General features: G+C 42.8%; 1 protein-coding gene across 1 annotated transcript in view; it reads left to right on the top strand.

Annotated features, from left to right (window-relative positions):
* The window catches only part of LOC140199703 (neural cell adhesion molecule 2-like), a 431,176-nt gene that overhangs the window by 157,391 nt on the left and 250,547 nt on the right, over positions 1-23,238 (top strand). The window contains exons 9-10 of the mRNA XM_072262182.1: positions 4,603-4,753; positions 10,944-11,131. Coding sequence (XP_072118283.1) covers positions 4,603-4,753; positions 10,944-11,131 — 339 coding nt within the window. The remainder of the gene's footprint in view (positions 1-4,602; positions 4,754-10,943; positions 11,132-23,238) is intronic.

Genomic DNA, 23,238 nt, shown 5'->3' with positions numbered 1-23,238 from the left:
TGGTAACCCAGATTTTATTAGTCAGTTTAATGTAATGAACCCATAGGAGGCAGTGATCATTTTATGATTGAATCATACTGCAATTTGAGAGGGAGAGGCATAAATCACATGTATCAGTATCACAATGGAAAACAGAGAATTTCAGAGGCATGAAAGAGGAGCTTGCCAGGTGAATTGGAAGGGGATACTGGCAGGGATGATGCCAGAACAGTAGCTGAAGTTACAGGAAAGATATTGACATAGATAACGGAATGGCTGACAGGCAGGAGGCAGTGAATGGGAATAAAAGAGGCTCTTTCTGGTTGGCTGCCAGTGACTAGTAGTGTTCCTCAGGGGTCAGTATTGGGACCGCTGCTTTTCACTTTGTTTGTCAATGATTTAGATAATGGAATTGATGGCTTTGTGGCAAAGGTTCCTGATGATATGAAGATTCGTGGAGGGGTAGGTAGTGCTGAGGAAGCAATGCGATTGCAGCAGGACTTAGACAAATTAGAAGAATATGCAAAAAATGGCAGATGGAATACAGTGTTGGGAAATGTATGATAATGCATTTTGGTAAATGGAACAATAGTGCAGACTATTATCTAAATGGGGAGAAGGTTCAAACATCAGAGGTGCAGAGAGACTTAGGAGTCCTTGTACAGGACTCCCAGAAGATTAATTTACAGATTGAGTCTGTGGTAAAGAAGGGAAATGTGATGTTGACATTTATTTCAAGGAGAATAGAACATAAAAGCAAGGAGATAATGCTGAGCCTTTATAAGACACTAGTCAGTCTGCACTTAGGGTATTATTAACAGTTTTGGGCCTCATATCTCAGAAAAGATGTGTTGTCGTTGGAGAGAGTTCAGAGGAGGTTCACAAGGATGATTCCAGGAATGAATGGGTTAACATATGAGAAGCATTCGGCAGCTTTGGGCCTGTACTCACTGGAATTTAGAAGATTGTGGGGGGATCTCATTGAAACCTACCGAATGTTGAAAGGACCAGATAAGGTGGATGTGGAGAGGGTGTTTGCTATGGTGGGGTATCCAGAAATAGAATGCACAGCCTCAAAATTGAGGGGCAACCCTTTAGAACAGAAGTAGGGAGGAATTTTTTAGCCAGAGAGTAGAAAATTTGTGGAATGCTCTGCCACAGACTGTGGTTGAGGCCAAGACTGTGGGTATGTTTAAGGCAGAAGTTGCTTATTGCCTCATCAAAGGATATGGAGAGAAAGCAGGTGTATGAAGTTGAGTGGGATTTGGGAGCAGCCATGATGGAAAGGCGGAGCAGACTCGATGGACTGAATGGCCTAATTCTTCTCCTATATCTTATGATCTGATGGTCTAAGCTACGAATATAATGGGCATCAGCTATTGCGAGACGATGTCGGCAGAGTGTAGTGTTCATGGTCTCTACCACGGAACTAGGAATTAGTTCTGTTATCAAACCAAGGGGTTTGGTTGGGTTTTTTTTGTGTGTAAGCATTGTGAATCAGCTTTCCATAGATGACCTACCTTTTCATCCAAAGAACCAAGGAACAAGATGGCAAGATCGAAGAACCAGCATGAGAACAAAATGTTTCAAGACATAGAGGATTTAATATGACTGGATGTATACATTTATTTCTCATTCAAAGGATCTGAATTTGATTTTCTGGAAGAACTGATTATTTTTGCAAAGACTTTGATAAGATACTGAATGAGATTTACTTTATTTAAAAGTTGTGATGTTGGAGAATTTGCCGTGAAAGGGTTAAGCTGTATATTTTTTTTGGGGGGGTGGATGTTGAATTTGAATTTGTAGACATACTGACCTGAAACTGAAACTGAGGTTAACCATAATACTTAAGAATAGGTATTCAATTAGTTTCCTAACTAACTAGGGATAGCTAAAAGGGCAAATGTTAGTCTATAAACCTTTAAATAGGAAATTACACTAGATCTAATTAGTTTAAGAATTTTGAGTGATAAAGGTTATTCTAATGACTCTCACTGATTCTAACTGAAGAGCAACGTGGTTTTCATCGATATCTGAGATTTGGAACCTAAAACAGAATGTTGGAATTTTGAATTGTTCTTGCTCATGTAAATATTTTATATATATTGCTATTTTTTATGAATAAACTTACCTCTAGAAGTGTGTGTTTTCTATTCACTGCCTCCTTCTGATACCTAGAGCTTCTGAAGGCCCACTAGCACCAAGTGTAGTACTATGTAATTTGATTTTCTCATAAAGAGTGCGGTGACCAGTCACACGAGATAAGACAAGCACCTCACAGGTGTTACACTATCTATTCCCCTCTTAGTTTTGTATACCTCTATCAAACCTCCCCTCATTCTCCTACGCTCCAGGGAAAGAAGTCTTAACCTTTATTCATGAGGAACATTGAAAACTCAGCCAGCTCCATCATGGGCATTAGGCTACCCAGTATCAAGGACATCTTCCAGGAGCAATGCCTCAAAAAGTCAGCATCCATTATTAAGGACCTCCATCACCCAGGACATGCCCTCTTCTCATAGCTACCACCAGGAAGAAGGTTCGGGTGCCAGAAGGCAGACACTTAAGGATTCAGGAACAGCTTCTTCCCCTCTGGCAGCACATCAGCAGATTTCTGAATGGACACTGAACCCATGAACACCAGCTCACTGTTTGTTTTCTTCTTTGCACCACTTATTTAATCTAATTAACTATATATATACATTTCTTATTGTAATTTTCAGATTTATTATTACATAATAGGTTGTACTACTGTTACAAAACAACAAACTCATGACACATGCCAGTGATATTAAAACTGATTCTGATTCAGAACTGTTGTGTATGTGGCCGTTTACACAACAATATCATTAATAAAAACGCTAGAGACTGGAGCTAAGTTAACAGGGGCTTTTACTTACCCAACCCGAACTGAACACATATGTACAGATCAATACGCGCCTAATAGTGCATGCTCAATAACGTGTTACTACCGCATAAAATAGTCCCATATTATACAGTAGGCTATATGATACAAGAACTATTGAACCTTTCCCTGTAACGCAGCTCCTCAAGTCCTAGCAACATTCTTATAAATTTTCTTTGTATTCTTTCAATCATATCATGGTCATATTGTACGGTGAAGCAGACCTGAGGATTCATGTGGCCTAATCCTGCTCCAATATTTGTTGTGTTCTTGCAACAGATTTGGAAATACTCCAGAAGACTTTGAAAGGAACAGGTGGATAATCGCAAGAAGCGAAGCCTCCCACACGTTGCTTGTTGCAATTATCCTCCACTCTGGTAAAGCCGTAAGATGCTTGGTCCTGAAGGCCAGATAGAAATGAGCATGTATCCTGTATTGGCTAGTCTCAAGCAACAGCAGGGGGGAAGCCAATTATCTTGAGAGAACACAGCTGAGAGCAAGGGCAGCTGTATGCAAAAGGAGGCTGGCAGCTGCTTTGGAGAGTTGAATTTTTTTGTCAAAGCAAAGAAGTTCAACTTACAGTAATTGCTGGTAAATTGTAACAAATGCTGAGGCCCCACTGACCTGCAGCAGAGATGTGAGATCCCCAACCTTCTCCCAGCTTTCTTGCTCACCTCATTCTCTCAGGTTTGACATTTGGTGGCCATTTAATAGGTACGTACCCCTGTACACCTGCTCGTTAATGCAAGTCAGCCAATCATGTGGTGGCAACTCAATGCAGGTCGACATGGTCAGGAGATTCATCTGCACAAACAGGAGAAAGTCTGCAGATGCTGGAAATACAAAGCAACACACACGAAATGCTGGGGGAACTCAGCAGGGCAGGCAGCATCTATGGAAAAGAGTCTACCTCTTTCTTTGCAGTCCTGATGAAGGGTCTCGGCCCGAAACATCGACTGTTTACCCTTTTCCACAGATGCTGCCTGGCCTGCTGAGTTCCTCCAGCACTTCGTGTGTGTTGAAAAGGTTCAATTGTTCAGACCAAACATCAGAATGTAAGAATAAATGTGAGGATCTAAGTGTCTTTGTACATGCTCTGTTCAATGGTGGTTTAGTGGATGGTGAACAATGTTGTCTAAGGCTACAATGGGGAGGTCTGAGTATCTCAGAATCTGCTGATCTCCTGGGATTTCTATGCTTAACTGTTTCTAGAGTTTACAGGGAATGGTGCAAGAAACTAACACCATCCAGTAAGTGGAATTCTGTGGATAAAAATGCCTTATTAATGAGAGAGGACAGAGGAGAACGGCCAGACTGGTTCAAGCTGACAGGAAGGTGACAGTAACTCAAAAAAACCACAAGATCCAACAATGGTGTGAAGAAGGGGATCTCTGAATGTACAACACATCGAACCTCAAAGTGGATGGACTACAGCAGCAAAAGACCATGAACATACTGTACATTCAGTGGCCACTTCATTAAGTACAGGAGGTTGCTCATAAAGTTGCCACTGAACGTAAAGCTCAATTCTGTTGCTGGTAAATTGCCCCGCTGACTTGCAGCAGAGATGTGATTTCCCTGACCCTCTCCCAGCGTTCCTGCTCATCGCACTATCTAAGGGTCCAAATTAAGCTCTAGAAAACCTCAAGTGAATTTATTCAACCGTGAATTTGCACACCACACTAATGGTTTTAATTGTTTTTTTTTTGCAACAGGTCCGGAATGAGAGAGTTGAGGTGCAGAGTCAGGAAGGGAAATCTTCACTGCGCATCAGAAACATTGAGCCGAGTGACTCGGGGGCTTATCACTGTGAAGCTGTCAGTCCAATTGGGCAAGACCAGAAGAGCATGCATTTAGATATTCAGTGTAAGTACAGGCATTTAATAATGTTGGGCACAGCCTCAATCATCTCTGTAGACCAGAAAAATTCACCTCTATTACTCATTTGTGGTGGTGGGGTGGAGATACATCTCTACTAAAGGAGGTGTGAGGCACTCCTTCCCTCCGCTAGCCTGCAGGTCACCCTTGGACAAGGTGTAGCACCTGCTTAGCGCCCCCGCTGGACCAGGGACACATGAAGACATGGGAGCAGGTGGTGGATGGTCATGTGAGCAGATGGTGCATATTACAAGTCCTAGTTACGCAACAACTGATGCCTTGGCAGACAATCTCTGAAGAGTATTGATAATGGCTGGGGTCACCTGTGTGGTAAAGATGCTGCCCAGAAGAAGGCAGTAGCAAGCTGCTTCTGTAGAAAAAATTGCAAAGAACAATCATGGTCATGAGACCATGATTACCCACGTCATATGACACAGGACATAATAACGATGCTGATTACTCATTTCATCTTATCACTGCTCATTCAAGCTCACACTTGTAAAAGGGGCGGCTGAGATCCTTCCTCATCACATTCTGCTGACCCCAGAAATCCTGAGCAACATGCATAAAGTGCTGGAGGAAGTCAGCAACTCAGGCAGCATTTATGGAATGGAATAAACCGTCGACATTTTGAGCGGAGACCTTTCATAAGGACTGGAAAAGAAGGGAGCAGAAGCCAGAATATTAAGGTGGGGGAGATGGAAGTGTACAAGCTGGCTGTTATAGAACATGGAACATAGAATAGTACAGCACAGTACAGGCCCTTCGGCCCACAATGATGTGCTGACCCTCAGACCCTGCCTCCCATATAACCCCCCAATTTAAATTCCTCCATATACCTGTCTAGTAATCTCTTAAACTTCACTAGTGTATCTAGTGTATCTGCCTCCACCACTGACTCAGGCAGTGCATTCCACGCACCAACTACTCTCTGAGTAAAAAACCTTCCTCCAATATCCCCCTTGAACTTCCCACTCATTACCCAAGAGGAGCTGGCTATCCACTCTATCTATTCCTCTTATTATCTTGTACACCTCTATCATGTCTCCTCTCACCTTCCTTCTCTCCAAAGAGTACAGCCCTAGCTCCCTTAATCTCTGATCATAATGCATACTCTCTAAACCAGGCAGCATCCTGGTAAATCTCCTCTGTACCCTTTCCAATGCTTCCACATCCTTCCTATAGTGAGGTGAGCAGAACTGGACACAGTACTCCAAGTGTGGCCTAACCAGAGTTTTATAGAGCTGCATCATTACATCGCGACTCTTAAACTCTATCCCTCAACTTATGAAAGCTAACACCCATAAGCTTTCTTAACTACCCTATCCACCTGTGAGGCAACTTTCAGGGATCTGTGGACACGTACCCCCAGATCCCTCTACTCCTCCACACTACCAAGTATCCTGCCATTTACTTTGTACTCTGCCTTGGAGTTTGTCCTTCCAAAGTGTACCACCTCACACTTCTCCGGGTTGAACTCCATCTGCCACTTCTCAGCCCACTTCTGCATCCTATCAATGTCTCTCTGCAATCTTTGACAATCCTCTACACTATCTACAACACCACCAACCTTTGTGTTGTCTGCAAACTTGCCAACCCACCCTTCTACCCCCACATCCAGGTCGTTAATAAAAATCATGAAAAGTAGAGGTCCCAGAACAGATCCTTGTGGGACACCACTAGTCACAATCCTCCAGTCTGAATGTACTCCCTCCACCATGACCCTCTGCCTTCTGCAGGCAAGCCAATTCTGAATCCACCTGGCCAAACTTCCCTGGATCCCATGCTTTCTAACTTTCTGAATAAGCCTACTGTGTGGAACCTTGTCAAATGCCTTACTAAAATCCATATAGATCACATCCACTGCACTACCCTCATCTATATGCCTGGTCAACTCCTCAAAGAACTCTATCAGGCTTGTTAGACATGATCTGCCCTTCACAAAGCCATGCTGACTGTCCCTGATCAGACCATGATTCTCTAAATGCCCATAGATCCTATCTCTAAGAATCTTTTCCAACAGCTTTCCCACCACAGGTGCAAGGCTCACTGGTCTATAATTACCCGGACTATCCCTGCTCCCTTTTTTGAACAAGGAGACAATATTCGCCTCCCTCCAATCCTCCGGTACCATTCCCGTGGACAACGAGGACATAAAGATCCTGTTGATAGATGATAAGTGAGAGCAGATGAGGGGGAAGTGGAAGGATTTGCTGTCCACTGCAAAATCTCCTTGAGGGATGCCTACCCTGAATAAGTTTAAGTCTTCTCTTCAGGTGTTCAATGAGACCTTATCTCCCTGCTCCCCCTTTGTGATCTCTGCTGTTCTCCAACTTTTCAACCATATGCTCGCCCCTACTCTCTTTATCCAGCCCTTGCCCGACACACCGTACCTTCCCCTCAGCTGACCTCGTCTATCACCTGCCAGCTTGTACTCCTTCCCCTCATACCCCGCCACCCCCCGCAGCTTCTTATCCTTACTTTTGCCCCTTTCCTTTCCAATCCTGATGAAAGATATCAGCCCAAAACGTCAACTGATTATTCTGCTCCATAGATGCTGCCGGACCTGCTGAATGTATCCACAATTTTGTGTGTGCTGCACTGAGATTTCCCCAAGTCTCTGGTCAGATTGACGGAGGACCTCGCGGACAGCACAGCATTGCAGCACCTAGTGCTGCTGCCTGACAGCACTGGGGATCGCGATCCGATACCAAAACCAAGTGCTGTTGGTTGCTGCCACTGTGACCTGTGGGCCTTGTAATGTATGCTGCAAAAGAAGCTCATTTTTGTAGCATGTATGTTCAAAGTAAATTTATTATCAAAGTACATATATTTCACCATATACAATGCTGAGATCCATTTTCTTGTGGGAATACTCAATAAATCTATGGATTAATAACTACAACAGAATCAATGAAAGACCACACCAACTTGGGTGTTCAATCAGTGTGTAAATACAAAAAGAAAGAAATAATAATAATAAATAAATAAGCAATAAATATCAAGAATATGAGATAAAGAGTCATTGGAAGTGACTACATGGGTTGTGGTAACATATCAATGATGGGACAAGTGAAGTTAAGTGAAGTTATCACCTTTGGTTCAAGAACCTGATGGTTGAGGGGTAATAGATGTTCCTGAAGCTCCTGTACCTTCTTGCTAAAGGCATCAGTGAAAAGAGAGCATGGCTTGAGGAGTGGGAATCCCTGATGATGGATGCTGCTTTTCTGTGACAACTTGCCATGTCGATATGATCAATGGTGGGGAAGGCTTTTCCCATGACTAACTGGCCTGTATCTACTACTTTTGTAAGATTTTCCTTTCAAGGTATTTCCATACCTGGTTGTGATGCAACCAGTCAATCCCCTCCACCACACATCTATAGAGTATTGTCAAAGTTGTAAATGTCATGCTAAATCTTCATAAAGTCCTAAAGAATTAAAGTTACTGCCATGCTTCCTTTGTAATTGCACTTACGTGCTACGCCCGAGACAGGCCCTCCAAAATGCTAACACCGAGGAATTTAATTTGCTGACCCTCTCCATTTCTGATCCGCCAATGAGGACTGGCTCATGGACCTCTGGTTTCCTCCTCCTGAAGTCAATAATCAGGCCCTTGGTCATGCTGACGTTGAGTAATAGGTTGTCGTTGTGGCACCACTCAACCAAATTTTCAATCTCTTTATATGTTGATTCATTACCACCTTTGATTTGGCATACGACAGTGATGTTGTTGGCAAACTTGTAAGTATCATTGGAGCTGTGCTTAGCTACACAATCTTAAGTATAAAGCAAGTAGAGCAGGGGGCTAGGCATGCACCTTGTGGTGCACCTGTGCTGATGGAGATTGTGGAGGAGGTGTTGTTGCCAATCCGAAACTGACTGGGGTCTGCAAAGGAAATCGAGGATCCAATTACACAAGGTATTGAGACCAAGATCTAGAAACATTTGAGGGGGTGATACTATTGAGTGGTGAACTGTAGACGATAAAGAGCATCCGGATGCATGCATCTTTGCTGTCCAGATGTTCCAAGGTTGCGTGAAGAGTCAATGAGATGTCGTCTGCAGTGGACCTGTTGCGCTGGTATGCATATTGGAATGGATCCAAGTTGCTACCAATTTCAGGAACAATTCAGCCATCAGGTTCCTGGACCAGAGGGGATAACTTCACTCACCTCAACACTGAACTGATTCCATATCTATGGACTCCCTTTCAAGGACTCCGAGATCATGTTTTAAGTGCTATTTACTTATGTATTTATTGTTATTGGTTTGTTTTGGTTTTTTTTCACAGTTTGTCACCTTTTGCACGTCAATTGTTTTCTAAATAGCTTTTATTGATTCTATTGTATTTCTCTATTCTCTGTGAATTCCTGCAAGTATGTGAATCTCAGGGTTGTGTATAGTGACATGTACATACTTTGATTACAAATTTGCCTTGAACTTTGAAATTTTTTCTTCCCTTGCACTTTTCTTGAATGTCAGAAGCAGGAATATTGAGTATTTCCATGTAGAAAGAACTGATAAGGCTCCTTCCTGACACAAATCCCCACAAGCGAGAGTAAAGCAGCACCTGCCCATTCACCTCCTCCCTCACCTGTATTCAGGGCACCAAATGGTCCTTCCAGGTGAGGCAACACTTCACCTGTGAATCTGTTGGTATCAACTATTGTATCCGTTGCTCCCAATGTGGCTTCTTCTACACTGGTGACACCCAACGTAAATTGGAGGACTGCTTTGTACTCCGTTCCATCCGCCAAAAGCTGTATTTCCTGGTGGCCAACCATTTTAAATCCTATTCCCATTCCCATTCTGACATTTTGGTCCATGGTCTCCTCTTCTGCCATGATGACGGTTCTCTAAGGGTGGAAAAACAACACCTCATATTCCTCCAACCTAATTCCATGAATATCGATTTCTCCTTTCAGTAATTTTATTTTCTCTTTGTTCTCTTCCTCTCCCCCTTCCCTCTTCTTATCGCCTCCACCCAGTGCCTTTCCTTCTTTTCTTTCTCCCATAGTCCACACCTTCTTCTCCAGCCCTTTACCATTACCATTTGGCTTCACTTATCACCTTCTAGTTAGTCCTCCTCCCCCACCAACCTTTTTATTCTAACATCTTCCCCCTTCCTTTCCTGTCCTGAAAAAGGGTCTCAGCCCAAAATGTCAACTGTTTATCCATTTCCATAGATGTTAACCATATAACCATATAACAATTACAGCACGGAAACAGGACATCTCGGCCCTTCTAGTCCGTGCCGAACTCTTACTCTCACATAGTCCCACCGACCTGCACTCAGCCCATAACCCTCCATTCCTTTCCTGTCCATATAGTTGCCCAATTTAACTTTAAATGACAACATCGAACCTGCCTCAATTACTTCTGCTGGAAGCTCGTTCCATGTGCTGCCTGATGTGCTGAGTTCCTCCAGCAGTTGCTTTGCATTTCCAGCATCCTCAGAATTCCTTGTGTTTATATCATGAAGTTAGGTGTTTTGTGGCAGCAGTGACATGTAAGGACGTTAAAAAAAACTAATAAGTTGCAATAAGAATACATAAAAAGTAAATAGATTGTGCAAGAAAAGAGCAAAATATTGAGGTAGTGATCATGGGCTCATAGACCATTCAGATTTCTGATGGCACAGCAGAATAATTTGTACCTAAAATGTTGCTGTGGCTGCCTCTATTTTAGCAGTGACCTCACTATAATGTCTAGGACCTGAGTGCAAGCCTCCAAATTGGAGGATGTCTATTTAGAACAGAGATGAGGAGGAATTTCTTTTGCTAGAGGGTGGTGAATCTGTGGAATTCACTGCCACGACAGCTGTGAAGGTCAAGTAATTGAGTACATTTAAAGTGGAGGCTGATAGATTGTTAACTAGTAAAAACATCAAAGGTTACAGAGACAAGGCAGGAAAGTGGGAGTGAGAGGAATAATAAATCAGCCATGATGAAGTAGCACAGCAGACTCAATGGGCTGAATGGCCTAATTCTGCTCCTGTGTCCGATGATCTTCTGGTCTTTATCCACGGTGCACAGAAGTGAGTGAGGGAAACATCACTGAAATCCAGAAGTCTCAACTGTATGCTAAGTTTATCCTTTTCAGTCATAACCTGGTTAATTACAAACCAGGGCAGTTCTGTTTCCATGGCAAACTTCTTCCTTTTTTTCCCCCCTCAGATGCTCCAAAGTTTCTCTCAACCCAGGTGACCTACTACTCCTGGGAGGGAAACTCTGTCAACATCAGCTGTGACGTTGCAGCCAACCCCCAGCCATCCATCCGCTGGAAGAAGGAAGGGGTTGAGCTCTCAGATTTGAACACATCTGCTGTCAGCATTTACAAGAAGGGGACTAAGATCCTTCTGGAGGTGGGTAAGAGGTTTTCCTTATGGTGCGTTGTGTGATCAGTGGGTGAACTCTGACCTTGCCCTAATAGCAGTGCTGAGTTTAGCCAATTGATTCAAATTCTTATAAATTCCCATCGCATAGCATCACAGAGCATACATCACAGAGTCAACTTCTTCAGCCCATCTAGTCTGTGCCAAACTATTATTCTGCCTAGTCCCATCGACCCGCATCTGGGTCATGGCTCACCTTAACCCTCTCATCCATATTCTCGGTTCCATCCTGAGACCCACCTCTGCAGAATTTTGTGTCAACGTTTCTATGACCATTGCAGTAGAATATCTATTGGGCTAAAGTCACACCGGCAACACAAATTGTTCTCCTTGTCAAATCAGGCAGCATCTATGGAGGGGAATAAATCACCCCAAGATTGAGGGGGCGCAGATGGTCGAGCAGCATCTGTTGGGAGAGAAACTATCGCTTAAATCTGGAAAGGAATCGTTTATTAGGTGGGGAAACTCGGGATGGGAAAGGAGAAATAAAATATCTAAATAAAAACTGTTCCAGAAGACACACAACAGGTCGGGCAGCATCTACAGAGGCAGAAACAGTCCCAATGGGTTTGGTCACATGGAGTTTAATGGACTGAATTGGGCACCACTGTAGCATAACAGTTAGTGCGACACTCTGTCAGCTCAGTGTATTCCAGAGTTCGGAGTTCAGTTCTGGCGCTGTAAGGAGTCTGTTCGTCCTCCCTGTAGAATGTATGGGTTTTCCCCAGGTGCTCTGGTTTCCTCCCACAGTCTAAAGACCTAACGGATAGGCTAATTGGTCATTATGAATTGTCCCATGATCAGGTTTGTCAGGGGTTGCTGAGGCAGTGCAGCTCAAAGGGGCAGAAGGAGAAGGGCCTACTTCACACTGTATCATTAAATAAATTAATAAATAGTCAACATTTCAGGCCGAGACCCTTCATCAAAACTAATGAAAAATCAACAGCTTATTTCCCTCCATAGATGCTGCCTGACAGGATAAATGAGGTGAGGGTCAAATGAAATGTGGCAAATTTCTTTAGCTACTGGGGAAAGAGAAGGACTGGTTAGCTTTCTTGGCTGTGGTGTCTATGTGATTGGAAAAGGACAGGCTGTTCACTACTAAGAATTTAAAATCCTCAGCTCTCTCAATCTCAGCACTGTTGATATAAACAGGAGTGCAAGTACAACCCCTTTCCTGTTGATGTTACATCAAAGAAAGTGAAACATTTCCAGAGAAGTAATTACTGAATACCAGTGATTATTATTATCATTCATTCTAATTTTGTCAAGTTTAACAGGTTGTCAATATATAATTCATTCATCAGCTGAGTGCTATTTTTTATAATAATCAAAAATAACCAGTCTTGCCAAGCACTATTTAAAATCAAAGAAACAATCCTGACTGAACCTAAACTGTAAGCCTAGAGGTTCCAATCTTAATTATTTTACGTACATTTGTATCTTCTGGGTATTGATCCACTTGCAAGTGGAACTGTTTCTTCTAATCTACACCATTAAAATTTCTTGTCATTGTGGACAACTCTATTAAATCTCCTAAGCTTCACAAGGAAAGCAAACCAATAGATTTCTTAAATCATGTTTGGGATCTAGGTATTGCTGTCAAGGCCAGTATTTACTGCCTGTCTGTAATTTCTCCTGAGAAGGTAGTAATTCATTACTTTATTGCACTGCTGAAAACCTTTTGGTGAAGGTCCAGCTATGGTTTTATTGGGGAGGGAATTCCAAGATCTGATGATGAAGGAAAGGCAATGTATTTGCAAATGTGTGTCTTGGAGAGGATCCGGCCAGTAGTAATTCTCCTCTTCACCTGCTCCCCCTTGTCCTTCTTAATGGTGGAGGTTGCAGATGAAAAAGACATTGGGTATGGTTGCTACGGAAAAGGCATTTAGTCTTCTTGCCAGAAATGGCCTGAGCATTCAGTGTTAGAGTCGAGATGTTATGTTGCAGTTGTTCAAGTCATTAATTAGACCACACTTAGGGTATTCTGCACAGTTCTGGTTACCACACTACTTGGACAGTGTGGTGGCAACAGAGAGAGTGCAGAAGAGATTCACCAGAATATCTCCTGGAATTGTGGAGCTAAAGATTATCTTTATTTGTCAGTTGTACATCAAAGCATCAAAGCATAGAGTGAAACCGACTATTTGCATCAATGACCAACTCATTCCAAGAATATGCTGGGGGCAGCCCACAGGTGTCACCAACATGGCATGCCCACAACTTACTGACTGCATCGTTGAAATGTGGGAGGTGACTGGAGCACCCAAAGGAAACCCCACACGATCACAGGGAGAGCATTCAAACTCCTTACAGACGTCAGCGAGAATTGAACACAGTTCACCAGCACTGTAAAGTGCTGGGCTACCGTGTCATTTGTTTATGGAGAGACTGGAAAGGCTGGGCTTATTCTGACTGGAAAGAGGGACGGAAGGATCGCCTTATAGAGGTTCATAAAATTATGAGAGGCTTAGTTTTATTTCCCTGGCAAGGCATTCTAAGACATGTTTAAAGGAGATTGAAGTTGTTTTTCACACAGACGGTAAATGGAATGAGGTGCCGGAGGAGGTGATTGAATCAGGTATAGTTTCAACATACAAAGGACATTTGGACAAGTACTTAGTTGGGGAAGGCGTAAAGAGATACGGAGAACATTCTGACCAGCTGTATCACCACCAATGCACCAGATTGAAAAAGCTGCAGGGGGTTGCAAATTCAGCCAGCTTGATCATGGGCACTAGCTTCCCCACAATCAAGGACATCTTCAAAAGGTGGTGCCTCAAGAAGGCAGAATCCATCATTAAGAACCCTCACCACCCAGGACATGCCCTCTGCTCATTGCTACCATCAGGAAGGAGCACAGGAGCCTGAAGACACACAGTTAACATATTAGGAACAGCTTCTTCCCCTCCACCATCATATTTCTAAATGAACCATGAATCCATGGACATTACACCAGTTTTTTTTCCCTCTTTCTTTGCACTATTTTTTATATTACCTGTAGCTGTAGTAATATTTTTATTATGTATTGCACTGTACAGCTGCCTTGACTCTAAAAGTGATTTACAGACGGCACAGTTATGCCTCAGTAGCTTTGAGTTTGCTCTCTTGTTTGTAGGACAAAGGTGATGCCAGGTTGTATCCATCTTCCCACACAGACTGATTCAATCAAGTTACAGTGGGGAAATTAGCTCTGACGCCACTTTAATTATGAACGGAGACTCTGTTAATCTCATTATTTTAGGGTCATTAGATCTAAATGCCATCCTAATTTCCAGCTGTTACTCATCCAATTAAATCCAGTGAGGAAGAGCGACTCATCATTTTTTTTAATTCAAGATTCAATCAAGATTGTTTAACGTCATTTCCATTGTCATTTAAGAGAACAAAATAATTGCCACTCCGGATCTGATGCAGCACACAAAAAACACAATAATAGTTAAAAAAAACAAATTAAGTAGAAATACTTAAGATAGGCTCTATACATAGATTGATTGTGTATCCATTAAAGTGAAGCTAGACACAAATGCCTGTAAATAGAACAGGCTCCACTTTTGCCAGACCTGCTTGTAAAGTAAATGCTCAGCTTTTTCTTTGAGTCAATTTTCAGCAGGCCAGGTTAAGTAGGTTCTCAAGGAATTGTGGAATGGTGCAATTTGGGTGGGACCATTTGGCCCATTAAGCCATTGATATCCATTTGAGTGAACTATCTCATCGCCATAGCAACATGCAGTGCAGAAACAGGCCCGTCAGCTTATCAGCTGTAGTGACCATCAAACACCACTCTTTTTCCACCGTTCCTACAAGAACTCATTTTATTCTCCCCTCAATCCCATCAACTGCCCCTTGGTTCTACCACACACCAGGAGTAATGACGAGCGATGCAGCAGTGTAGCCATTAGTGCAACACCATGACAGTGCCAGCAACCTGGATTCAATTCCACCGTTATCTGTAAGGAATTTGTACATTCTCCCCTTGACCGCATGGCTTTCCTCCAGGTGCTCTGGTTTCCTCCCAGCTTCCAAAGATGTACGGGCTGTTGGTCGCATGAGCGTAATTGGGTGGCACAGGCTTGTTGGGCCAGAAGCATCTGTTACTGTGCTGTATGTCTAAGTACACCAAATAATTTACAGTGGTCAATTAATCCACCTTAACTTCACCATGGATGGTTCCAAGCCCAGCTGCGAAAGGAGAAGGGGTGGGCATCGGGGCTAGCAACCCCTTCCTGTAAAAACCCAGAGCAACAGAAATGAAGCTCCAAAAACCTCATCTCTGGGGGAGGAAATATCTTCAGAGATGGGCTACACCTGGGGACAATGTGAAAGACTAGCCCAGGATAGAGGTCTCTGGCGAGCTGCTGTCTGTGATCTACAGTATGCCCCAGCTGGGGTGATGGGCTGAAGAAAAAGAAGAATTAACCCACTGACTCACATTTTTTGGAGATAAAACATAGAATAGTACAGCACAAAAACAGGCCCTTCAACTCATAATCTTGTGTCAAACTAATTAACTTAGTAACCAAATGACTAACTGAACTAATCTCTTCCTCCTCCACAATGTTCATTTCCTTCCATTTTCCTCATATTTATCTACTTATCTAACAGCCTCTTAAAAGCCCCTATTTTTTCTGCCTTGACCATCACCCCAGGCAGTGCCTTCCAAACACCCCCCACTATCTGTGTAAAAAGCGTTCCTCCCCATATCTCCTTTGAAATTACATGCCTCAACTCAGATTGATGCCAATTGGGAGATAGGAGGAGACCACAGAGGACCCAGCAGAAACCCATGTGGTGACAAAGAAAACCTGCAAACTCCACACAGACAGTACCAGTGGCTGGGATTGAACCTGGAACTGTAGGGCTGTGAAGCAGCAGCTCTGGTAACTGTACAGCTGTGCTGCCCAGGTGGATCTAACTTGTTGCACCTCCAACTCTCCATTGCCCAACAATATTTGCTCTAAACTCTTGTTATTCTAATCACTCTTTACTCTAATCCTTACCATGATGCAGATGTTCCCTATAGAGGGGGAGTGTAGGACCAGTGGGCGCAGCCTCAGAATACAAAGTAGTCCCTTTAGAAATACAAGTTAATTTTATTATCAAAGTGCATATATGTCACCATTTACAACACTGAGATTAATTTTTCTACAGGTATACTCAGCAAATCTATAGAATAATAACTATAACAGGATCAATGACAGATCAACCAGAGTGCAGAAGACAACAAACTGTGCAAGTCCAAACATAAATAAATAACAAGATAATGAGATAAAGAGTCCTTAAAGTAAAATCATTGATTTTAGGAACATTTCAATAATGGGGCAAGTCACTGTAGTTATCCCCTTTTATACAAGATGGTTGAGGGGTAGGAACTGTTTTTGAACCTGGTGGTGTGAGTCCTGATGCTCTTGTAGCTTCTACCCGATGGCAGCAGTGAGAGGAGAACCTGACTTGGGTGGAGGGGATCTCTGAAGATGGATGCTGCTTTCCTACGACAGCAGTTCATGTAGATGCGCTCAATGGTTGGGAGGGCTTTACCCATGACGTACTGGGCCAAATCCACTACCTTTTATAGGATTTTTCTTTCAAAGGCATTGATGTTTCCATACCAGGCCAGGATACAGCCAGTCAATGCACACTGTGCTACACATCTCTATAAGTTTGTCGATGTTTTAGAACAGAGATAAGGAGGAATTTTTCTGAGCCAGAGGGTGGTGAATCTGTGGAATTCACTTCATTGTCAAGTCATTGTGTAAATTTAAAGTGGAGGTTGATAGATTCTTGATCAGTAAGAGGGTCAAAGGTTACAGGGAGAATGAAGTTGAAGAAAATAAAAATCAGCTATGATTGAGTGGCGGAGCAGACTTGATGGGACGAAAAGACAATAAGACTATAAGACATAGGAGCAGAATTAAGCCATCTGGCTCATCGAGTCTGCTCCACCATTCTATAATGGCAGATCCTTTATTTCTATCTCCTCCTCAACCCCAGTTCCCGGCCTTTTCCCCATAGCCTTTGATGCCATGTCCAATCAAGAACCTATCAACCTCTGCCTTAAATACACCCAACGACCTGGCCTCCACAGCTGCATGTGGCAACAAATTCCACAAGTTCACCACATTTCCCCACATCTCTTTTTGAAAGGATGACCCTCTATCCTGAGGCTGTGCCCTCTTGTCCTGGACTCTCCCACCATGGGAAACATCCTTACCATATCTACTTCCCATGTCTAGGCCTTTCAACATTCGATAGGTTTCAATGAGATCCCCCCTCTCCATCCTTCCAGTGAGTACAGACCCACAGCCATCAAATGTTCCTTGTGTGATAACCCTTTCATTCCTGGAATCATCCTTGTGAACCTCCTCTGAACCCTCTCCAATGCCAGCACATCTTTTCTAAGATGAGGGGCCCAAAACTCTTCACGATACTCAAGGTGAGGCCTCACCAGTGCCTTATAAAGCGTCAGCATCACACCCTTGCTCTTGTATTCTAGACCTCTTGAAATGAATGCTAGCATTTGCCTTCCTCACCTCCAACTCAACCTTCAAGTTAACCTTCAGGGTGTTCTGCACAAGGACTCCCAAGTCCTCTGCATCTCAGATTCCTGGGTTTTCTCCTTTGGAAAATAGTTTGAAAAGCCTAATTCTGCTCCTATGTTTTATGGTCTTAAACGATTTTGCTTTGAGAACTGGTACATTTCAAATCACAATGTTTCACGTATTAAAAATAAAATTTCCTCATGTTACAGTTTCTAAGTGTAATGTATGGAAGGAATTACTTGAATCGGTTTTGCAATGAGTTCACCAGGACAATTTTTGTGATGTTATTAAGGGATTAGGGGAATTTGGTCGATTCGACTAGGTCTGTACTCCCTAGATTTTGTATAATCCCTTTGGACATTTAAAATTCATGGAGAGAGCTTGACACAGCAGATACTGAAAGGCCACTGACGCCCGACCGTGTTCAATGATAAGCATTATGGTCTCAGCAAAGAGTCATTAGGTTATACAACATGGACAAAGGCCTTTCAGCCCAACTCATCCATGCCGACTAAGGTGCCTACCTGAGCTGGTTCCACTTGTCTGCACTTGGTCCATATCCCTCTAGGTTTTTTCTATCCATATACTTATCCAAATTTATTTTAAACATCGTTCCATACACCCACCACTGTGTGAAGGAGTTGCCCCTCAGATCCCCTTCAAATTTTTCCCCTCTCACCTTAAAGCTATGCCCTCTAGTTTTGGTCTCCCTTGTGCTTGGAAAAAGTCCATGACCATTCACCTTGTCTACTCCCCTTATGATTCTATAATCCTCCAAAACAGGTGCTCCTTTCTATTAACCTACATTTCAAGCCTATTTCAAAGGAATTTAGTGTGGGGAAGAGTCTGTTCCAAATCAGAATCAGATTTAGTATTACCAACATATGTCATGAAATTTGTTAACTCTGTGGTAGCAGTACAATGCAATACATGATAATATTGAAAAAAAATCAAATTACAGTAAGAATATATGTATATTTAATTGTTAAAAATAAGTAGAACAAAAAAAGAATTTTTTAAAAAAGTAATAAGGTAGTGTTAATGGGTTCAAAGTCCATTTAGAAATTGGATGGCTGAGAGGAAGAAGCTGCACTTGAATCGCTGACTGTGTGCCTTCTGGCTTCTATACTTCCTTCCTGATGGAGAAGAGGGATTGTTCTGGGTGGGGGTTGGGGCCCTTAATGATGGACATCATTTTTCTGAGGTACCACTCCTTGAAAATGTCTTGGACACTAGTACCCATGATGGGGGTGAGTAATTTTACCACTCTGCAATTTACTACGATCCTGTGCAGTAGCCACCCCACCCCTCCCCATACCAGATGGTGATGCAGTCAGTAAGAATGCTCTCTATGGTACACATGTAGAAGTTTGAGTGCTTTAGGTGATAAACCAAATCTCCTCAAACTCCCAATGAAATATATGCATTCTCTTGCCTTCTTTTGTAGCTGCATCAATATGTTCGGACCAGCTTAGATCCTCAAACGTATTGACACCCAAGAATTTGAAATTGCTCACTCTCTCCCTCTATAAGGACTGGTTTGTGTTCTGGTCTCAAGTCCACACTTCTTGCTTTCGGGTGCCGCAGTAACGCAGCAGTTAGCATGATGCTATTACAGCTCAGGGTCTCAGAGTTCAGAGTGGAATATGTGAGTTTCCTCCAGGTGTTCCTGTTTCCTCTCACAGTCCAAAGACGTACCAGTTAGTAGGTTAATTTGTCATTGTAAATTGTCCCAAGATTAGGTTAGGGTTAAATTGGGGTTGTTAGGGGTCGTTAGGCAACACAGTTCAAAGGACCAGAAGAGACTGTTCCATGCTGTATCTCGAAACAAGTAATTAAATAAAGTCATCCTTCAGCCTCTTTCATTTCACCCTGCCTATGTACCCTTTCAAGCTCTTCAGTCCCTGCAATATCCTTGTGAAATTTTCTACCGCCATCCATCTTAATGGCATCCTTTCTATAGTTGGGTGCCCATTTCTGAGTTCAGTTCTCCATTGGGTCAGTCATTTACAGCTAGAAAGAGGGAAAAATTCTACATACAATAGATTGTAAAACTGTGTGTAATGTTTCAATACACAGAGTTATATTCAATCTACACTCAAAAATCTGGGAAATTTCTGACGTTTTGATCCCAAGGGTGTTGGACAAACTCCATACAGAAGTTACTAATTCTGCTCACTATTGGTCAGGAAGTCAAGGATTAGGATGCAAAGGGAGGTGTTGACTCTTAGAGACTGGAATTCGGTGAAGCAGTAAAATCACTGACTGTTTCTCTGATAATTAAAAAGGTGAATGATAACTTGTCCTTTCCCATCAGTTGCCCATCATCCCTCCTGGTATGGCCAATGCCCACAGCCTCACAGCCTGGTATGGCCAATGCCCAGGAACAAAAAAGTATGCAAAAGGAGGTAGATACTGCCCAGTTTATCACAGGTAAAACCCTCCCCACCACTGGGCAGAGCTACAGGGAGTGCTGCCACAGGAAAACAGCATTAATCATCAAAGACCTCCACCATCCAGGTCATGCTCTCTTCTCACTGCTGCCATTGGGCAAGAGGTACAGGAGTCTTAGGTCCCACACTACCAGGTTCAGGAACAGTTATTACCCTACAACCATCAGGCTCCTGAACTTCACTCACCTCGACACTGAAATGATTTCACAACATATAGACTCACTTTCAAGGACTCTACAACTCATGTTCTCAGTGGTATTTATTTACTTTTTTATTATTTTAATTTGCTTTCTTTTGCATGTTGGTTGTTTGTCAGTCTTTATTTATGTATATTTTTTCATAAATTCTATTGTATTTTTTATTTTCCTGTAAATGCCTTCAAGAAAAGAATCTCAAGATGGTATATGGTGACATATATGTACTTAAATAATAAATTTACTCTGAACTTTGACTTAATCTGATTTCACATATCACCTATCAACTTCTGTCTCACCCCTTTCGTTCACCTCTTTATACTGCCTCTCTTCCCTCTGCACTCCCAAGCCTGATACAGTGTCTCAATCCAAAATGTTTCTTTGCTTCCTGAAACTTCAAGACCTTTAAGTTCAAGTTTACATTTATTATCATTCAACCGTACACATCTATACAGCTAAATGAAGCAGCATTCCTCTGGGCTCACAGTACAAAACACAGTACATATATCATCATCATCATTATGACGTAGTCCTTGGCAAATTATTGTACAGAAGAGGTTTGCCATTGCTTTCTTCTGGACAGTGTCTTTACAAGATGGGTGACCACAGCCATAATCAATACCCTTCAGAGATTATCTCCCTGGCGTCAGTGATTGCATAACCAGCACTTGTGATATTCACCAGCCACTCGTACGGCTGTCCACCATCTGCTCCCATGGCTTCACGTGATCCTGATCGGGAGTGGAGGGTGGGGGGGGGGGGGAGCTTGGTCTTAAGCAGATGCTACACCTTGCCTAAGAGTGACCTACAAGCTAGTGGAGGGAAGAAGCACCAGCCCTCCTTTGGTAGAGATATATCTCCACACCACCATCCAAATATATCACATACAGTATATAAAATAATATTAACACAATAATATTATCAAACAAAAAAGTATTCTGTAGATGTGCAAATTATCACAAAGTGCATATACAAGAGTATTACTGCTACTGGAACAATCACAAACAATGGTGGTAGCAGGTTGTTTATAGTCTCACAGGCTAAAGGAAGAGACTGTTACCCAGCCTAACTAACAGCCCTTGTTCTTATACTGTAGTTCCTTATGCCTGACAACACGAGTTCATAGACGTTATTGGATGGGATGAGAGGGGTCTTGATAAGGCTGAGGATTCTGCAAGTGCTGGCAGCAGAAGACAGTCAACATTTTGGGCCGAGACCCTTGATCAAGGGTGGACTGTTTACTCTTTTCCACAGATGCTGCCTAGCCTGCTGAGTTTCTCCAGCATTTTGTGTGTGTCGCTTTGGATTTCCAGCATCTGCAGATTTTCTTTAGTTTAAATAACGCATGGTTATTTGAGCTACTGTTACCTTCCTGTCAGCTTGATCCAGTCTGGCCGTTCTCCTCAAGATTCAAGGTTGTTGTTTAATGTTAATTCAAAGGTTCGAAGGTACAATTTAATGTCAGAGAAATGTATACGATATACATACATCCTGAAACGCTTTTTCTTCACAAACATCCACGGACAGAGAAGTGCCCCAAAGAATGAATGACAGATAAACATAAGATCCCCAAGTACCCCCCTGAGCAAAACTCGCCCCTGCCCCCACCAGAAAAATAAAAGCAAGCGTGGGCACAGCCACCGAGCACTCAGCGTGAGCAAAGCAATTGCAAAGACACAGACTTGCAGTTACCACAAAGACTTCGCATTTTATCCAGCATTCGACATATCACCGGTTCTCTCTCTCCCTAATAAAGGACAAGGACGTGTCTCCATTTCTCCTCCAGTGAGCAGGGAGACATAACAAACAACTCGTTTGCTTACGGTGTTAAAAGTCTGTTATGTTGCTTTTTTTCCGGTACACAAGGTAAAGAAGAATGGAATAATTGTTACTCCAGATCTGATACAGCACAAAAAACACAATAATTAAAATATAATAAAGATAAATATGTATATAAGATAACTTACATGCATAGATTGATCATGTGTCCATCAAGTGACAGTAGACACAGGAGCGTCTGTGGTCATAGTCATAGTCATACTTTATTGATCCCGGGGGAGACTGGTTTTCGTTACAGTTGCACCATAAATAATAAATAGTAATAAAACCATAAATAGTTAAATAGTAATATGTAAATTGTGCCAGGAAATAAGTCCAGGACCAGCCTATTGGCTCAGGGTCTCTGACCCGCCAAGGGAGGAGTTGTAAAGTTTGATGGCCACAGGCAGGAATGACTTCCTATGATGCTCTGTGTTGCATCTCGGTGGAAAGATTCTCTGGCTGAATGTACTCCTGTGCCCACCCAGTACATTATGTAGTGGATGGGAGACATTGTCCAAGATGGCATGCAACTTGGACAGCATCCTCTTTTCAGAGACCATCGTCAGAGAGTCCAGTTCCCTCCCCACAACATCACTGGCCTTATGAATGAGTTTGTTGATTCTGTTGGTGTCTGCTACCCTCAGCCTGCTGCCCCAGCACACAACAGCAAACATGATCGCACTGGCCACCACAGACTCGTAGAACATCCTCAGCATCGTCCGGCAGATGTTAAAGGATCTCAGTCTCCTCAGGAAATAGAGACGGCTCTGACCTTTCTTGTAGACAGCCTCAGTGTTCTTTGACCAGTCCAGTTTATTGTCAATTAATATCCCCAGGTATTTGTAACCCTCCACTATGTCCACCCTGACCCCCTGGATGGAAACAGGGGTCACCGGTACCTTAGCTCTCCTCAGGTCTACCACTAGCTCCTTAGTCTTTTTCACATTAAGCTGCAGATAATTCTGCTCACACCATGTGACAAAGTTTCCTACCATAGCCCTGTACATAAGGTGACTGATGGGAAATGATAAAGTAGTGATGGTTGGGGGTGTGGAGGGGTAGGTTAGTGG

The sequence above is a fragment of the Mobula birostris genome, chromosome 6, assembly GCF_030028105.1.
Source record: "Mobula birostris isolate sMobBir1 chromosome 6, sMobBir1.hap1, whole genome shotgun sequence".
Lineage (NCBI taxonomy): Eukaryota > Metazoa > Chordata > Chondrichthyes > Myliobatiformes > Myliobatidae > Mobula > Mobula birostris.
Note: the sequence above shows the minus strand (reverse complement) of the source record. Positions and strands in the feature narration are given on the sequence as shown.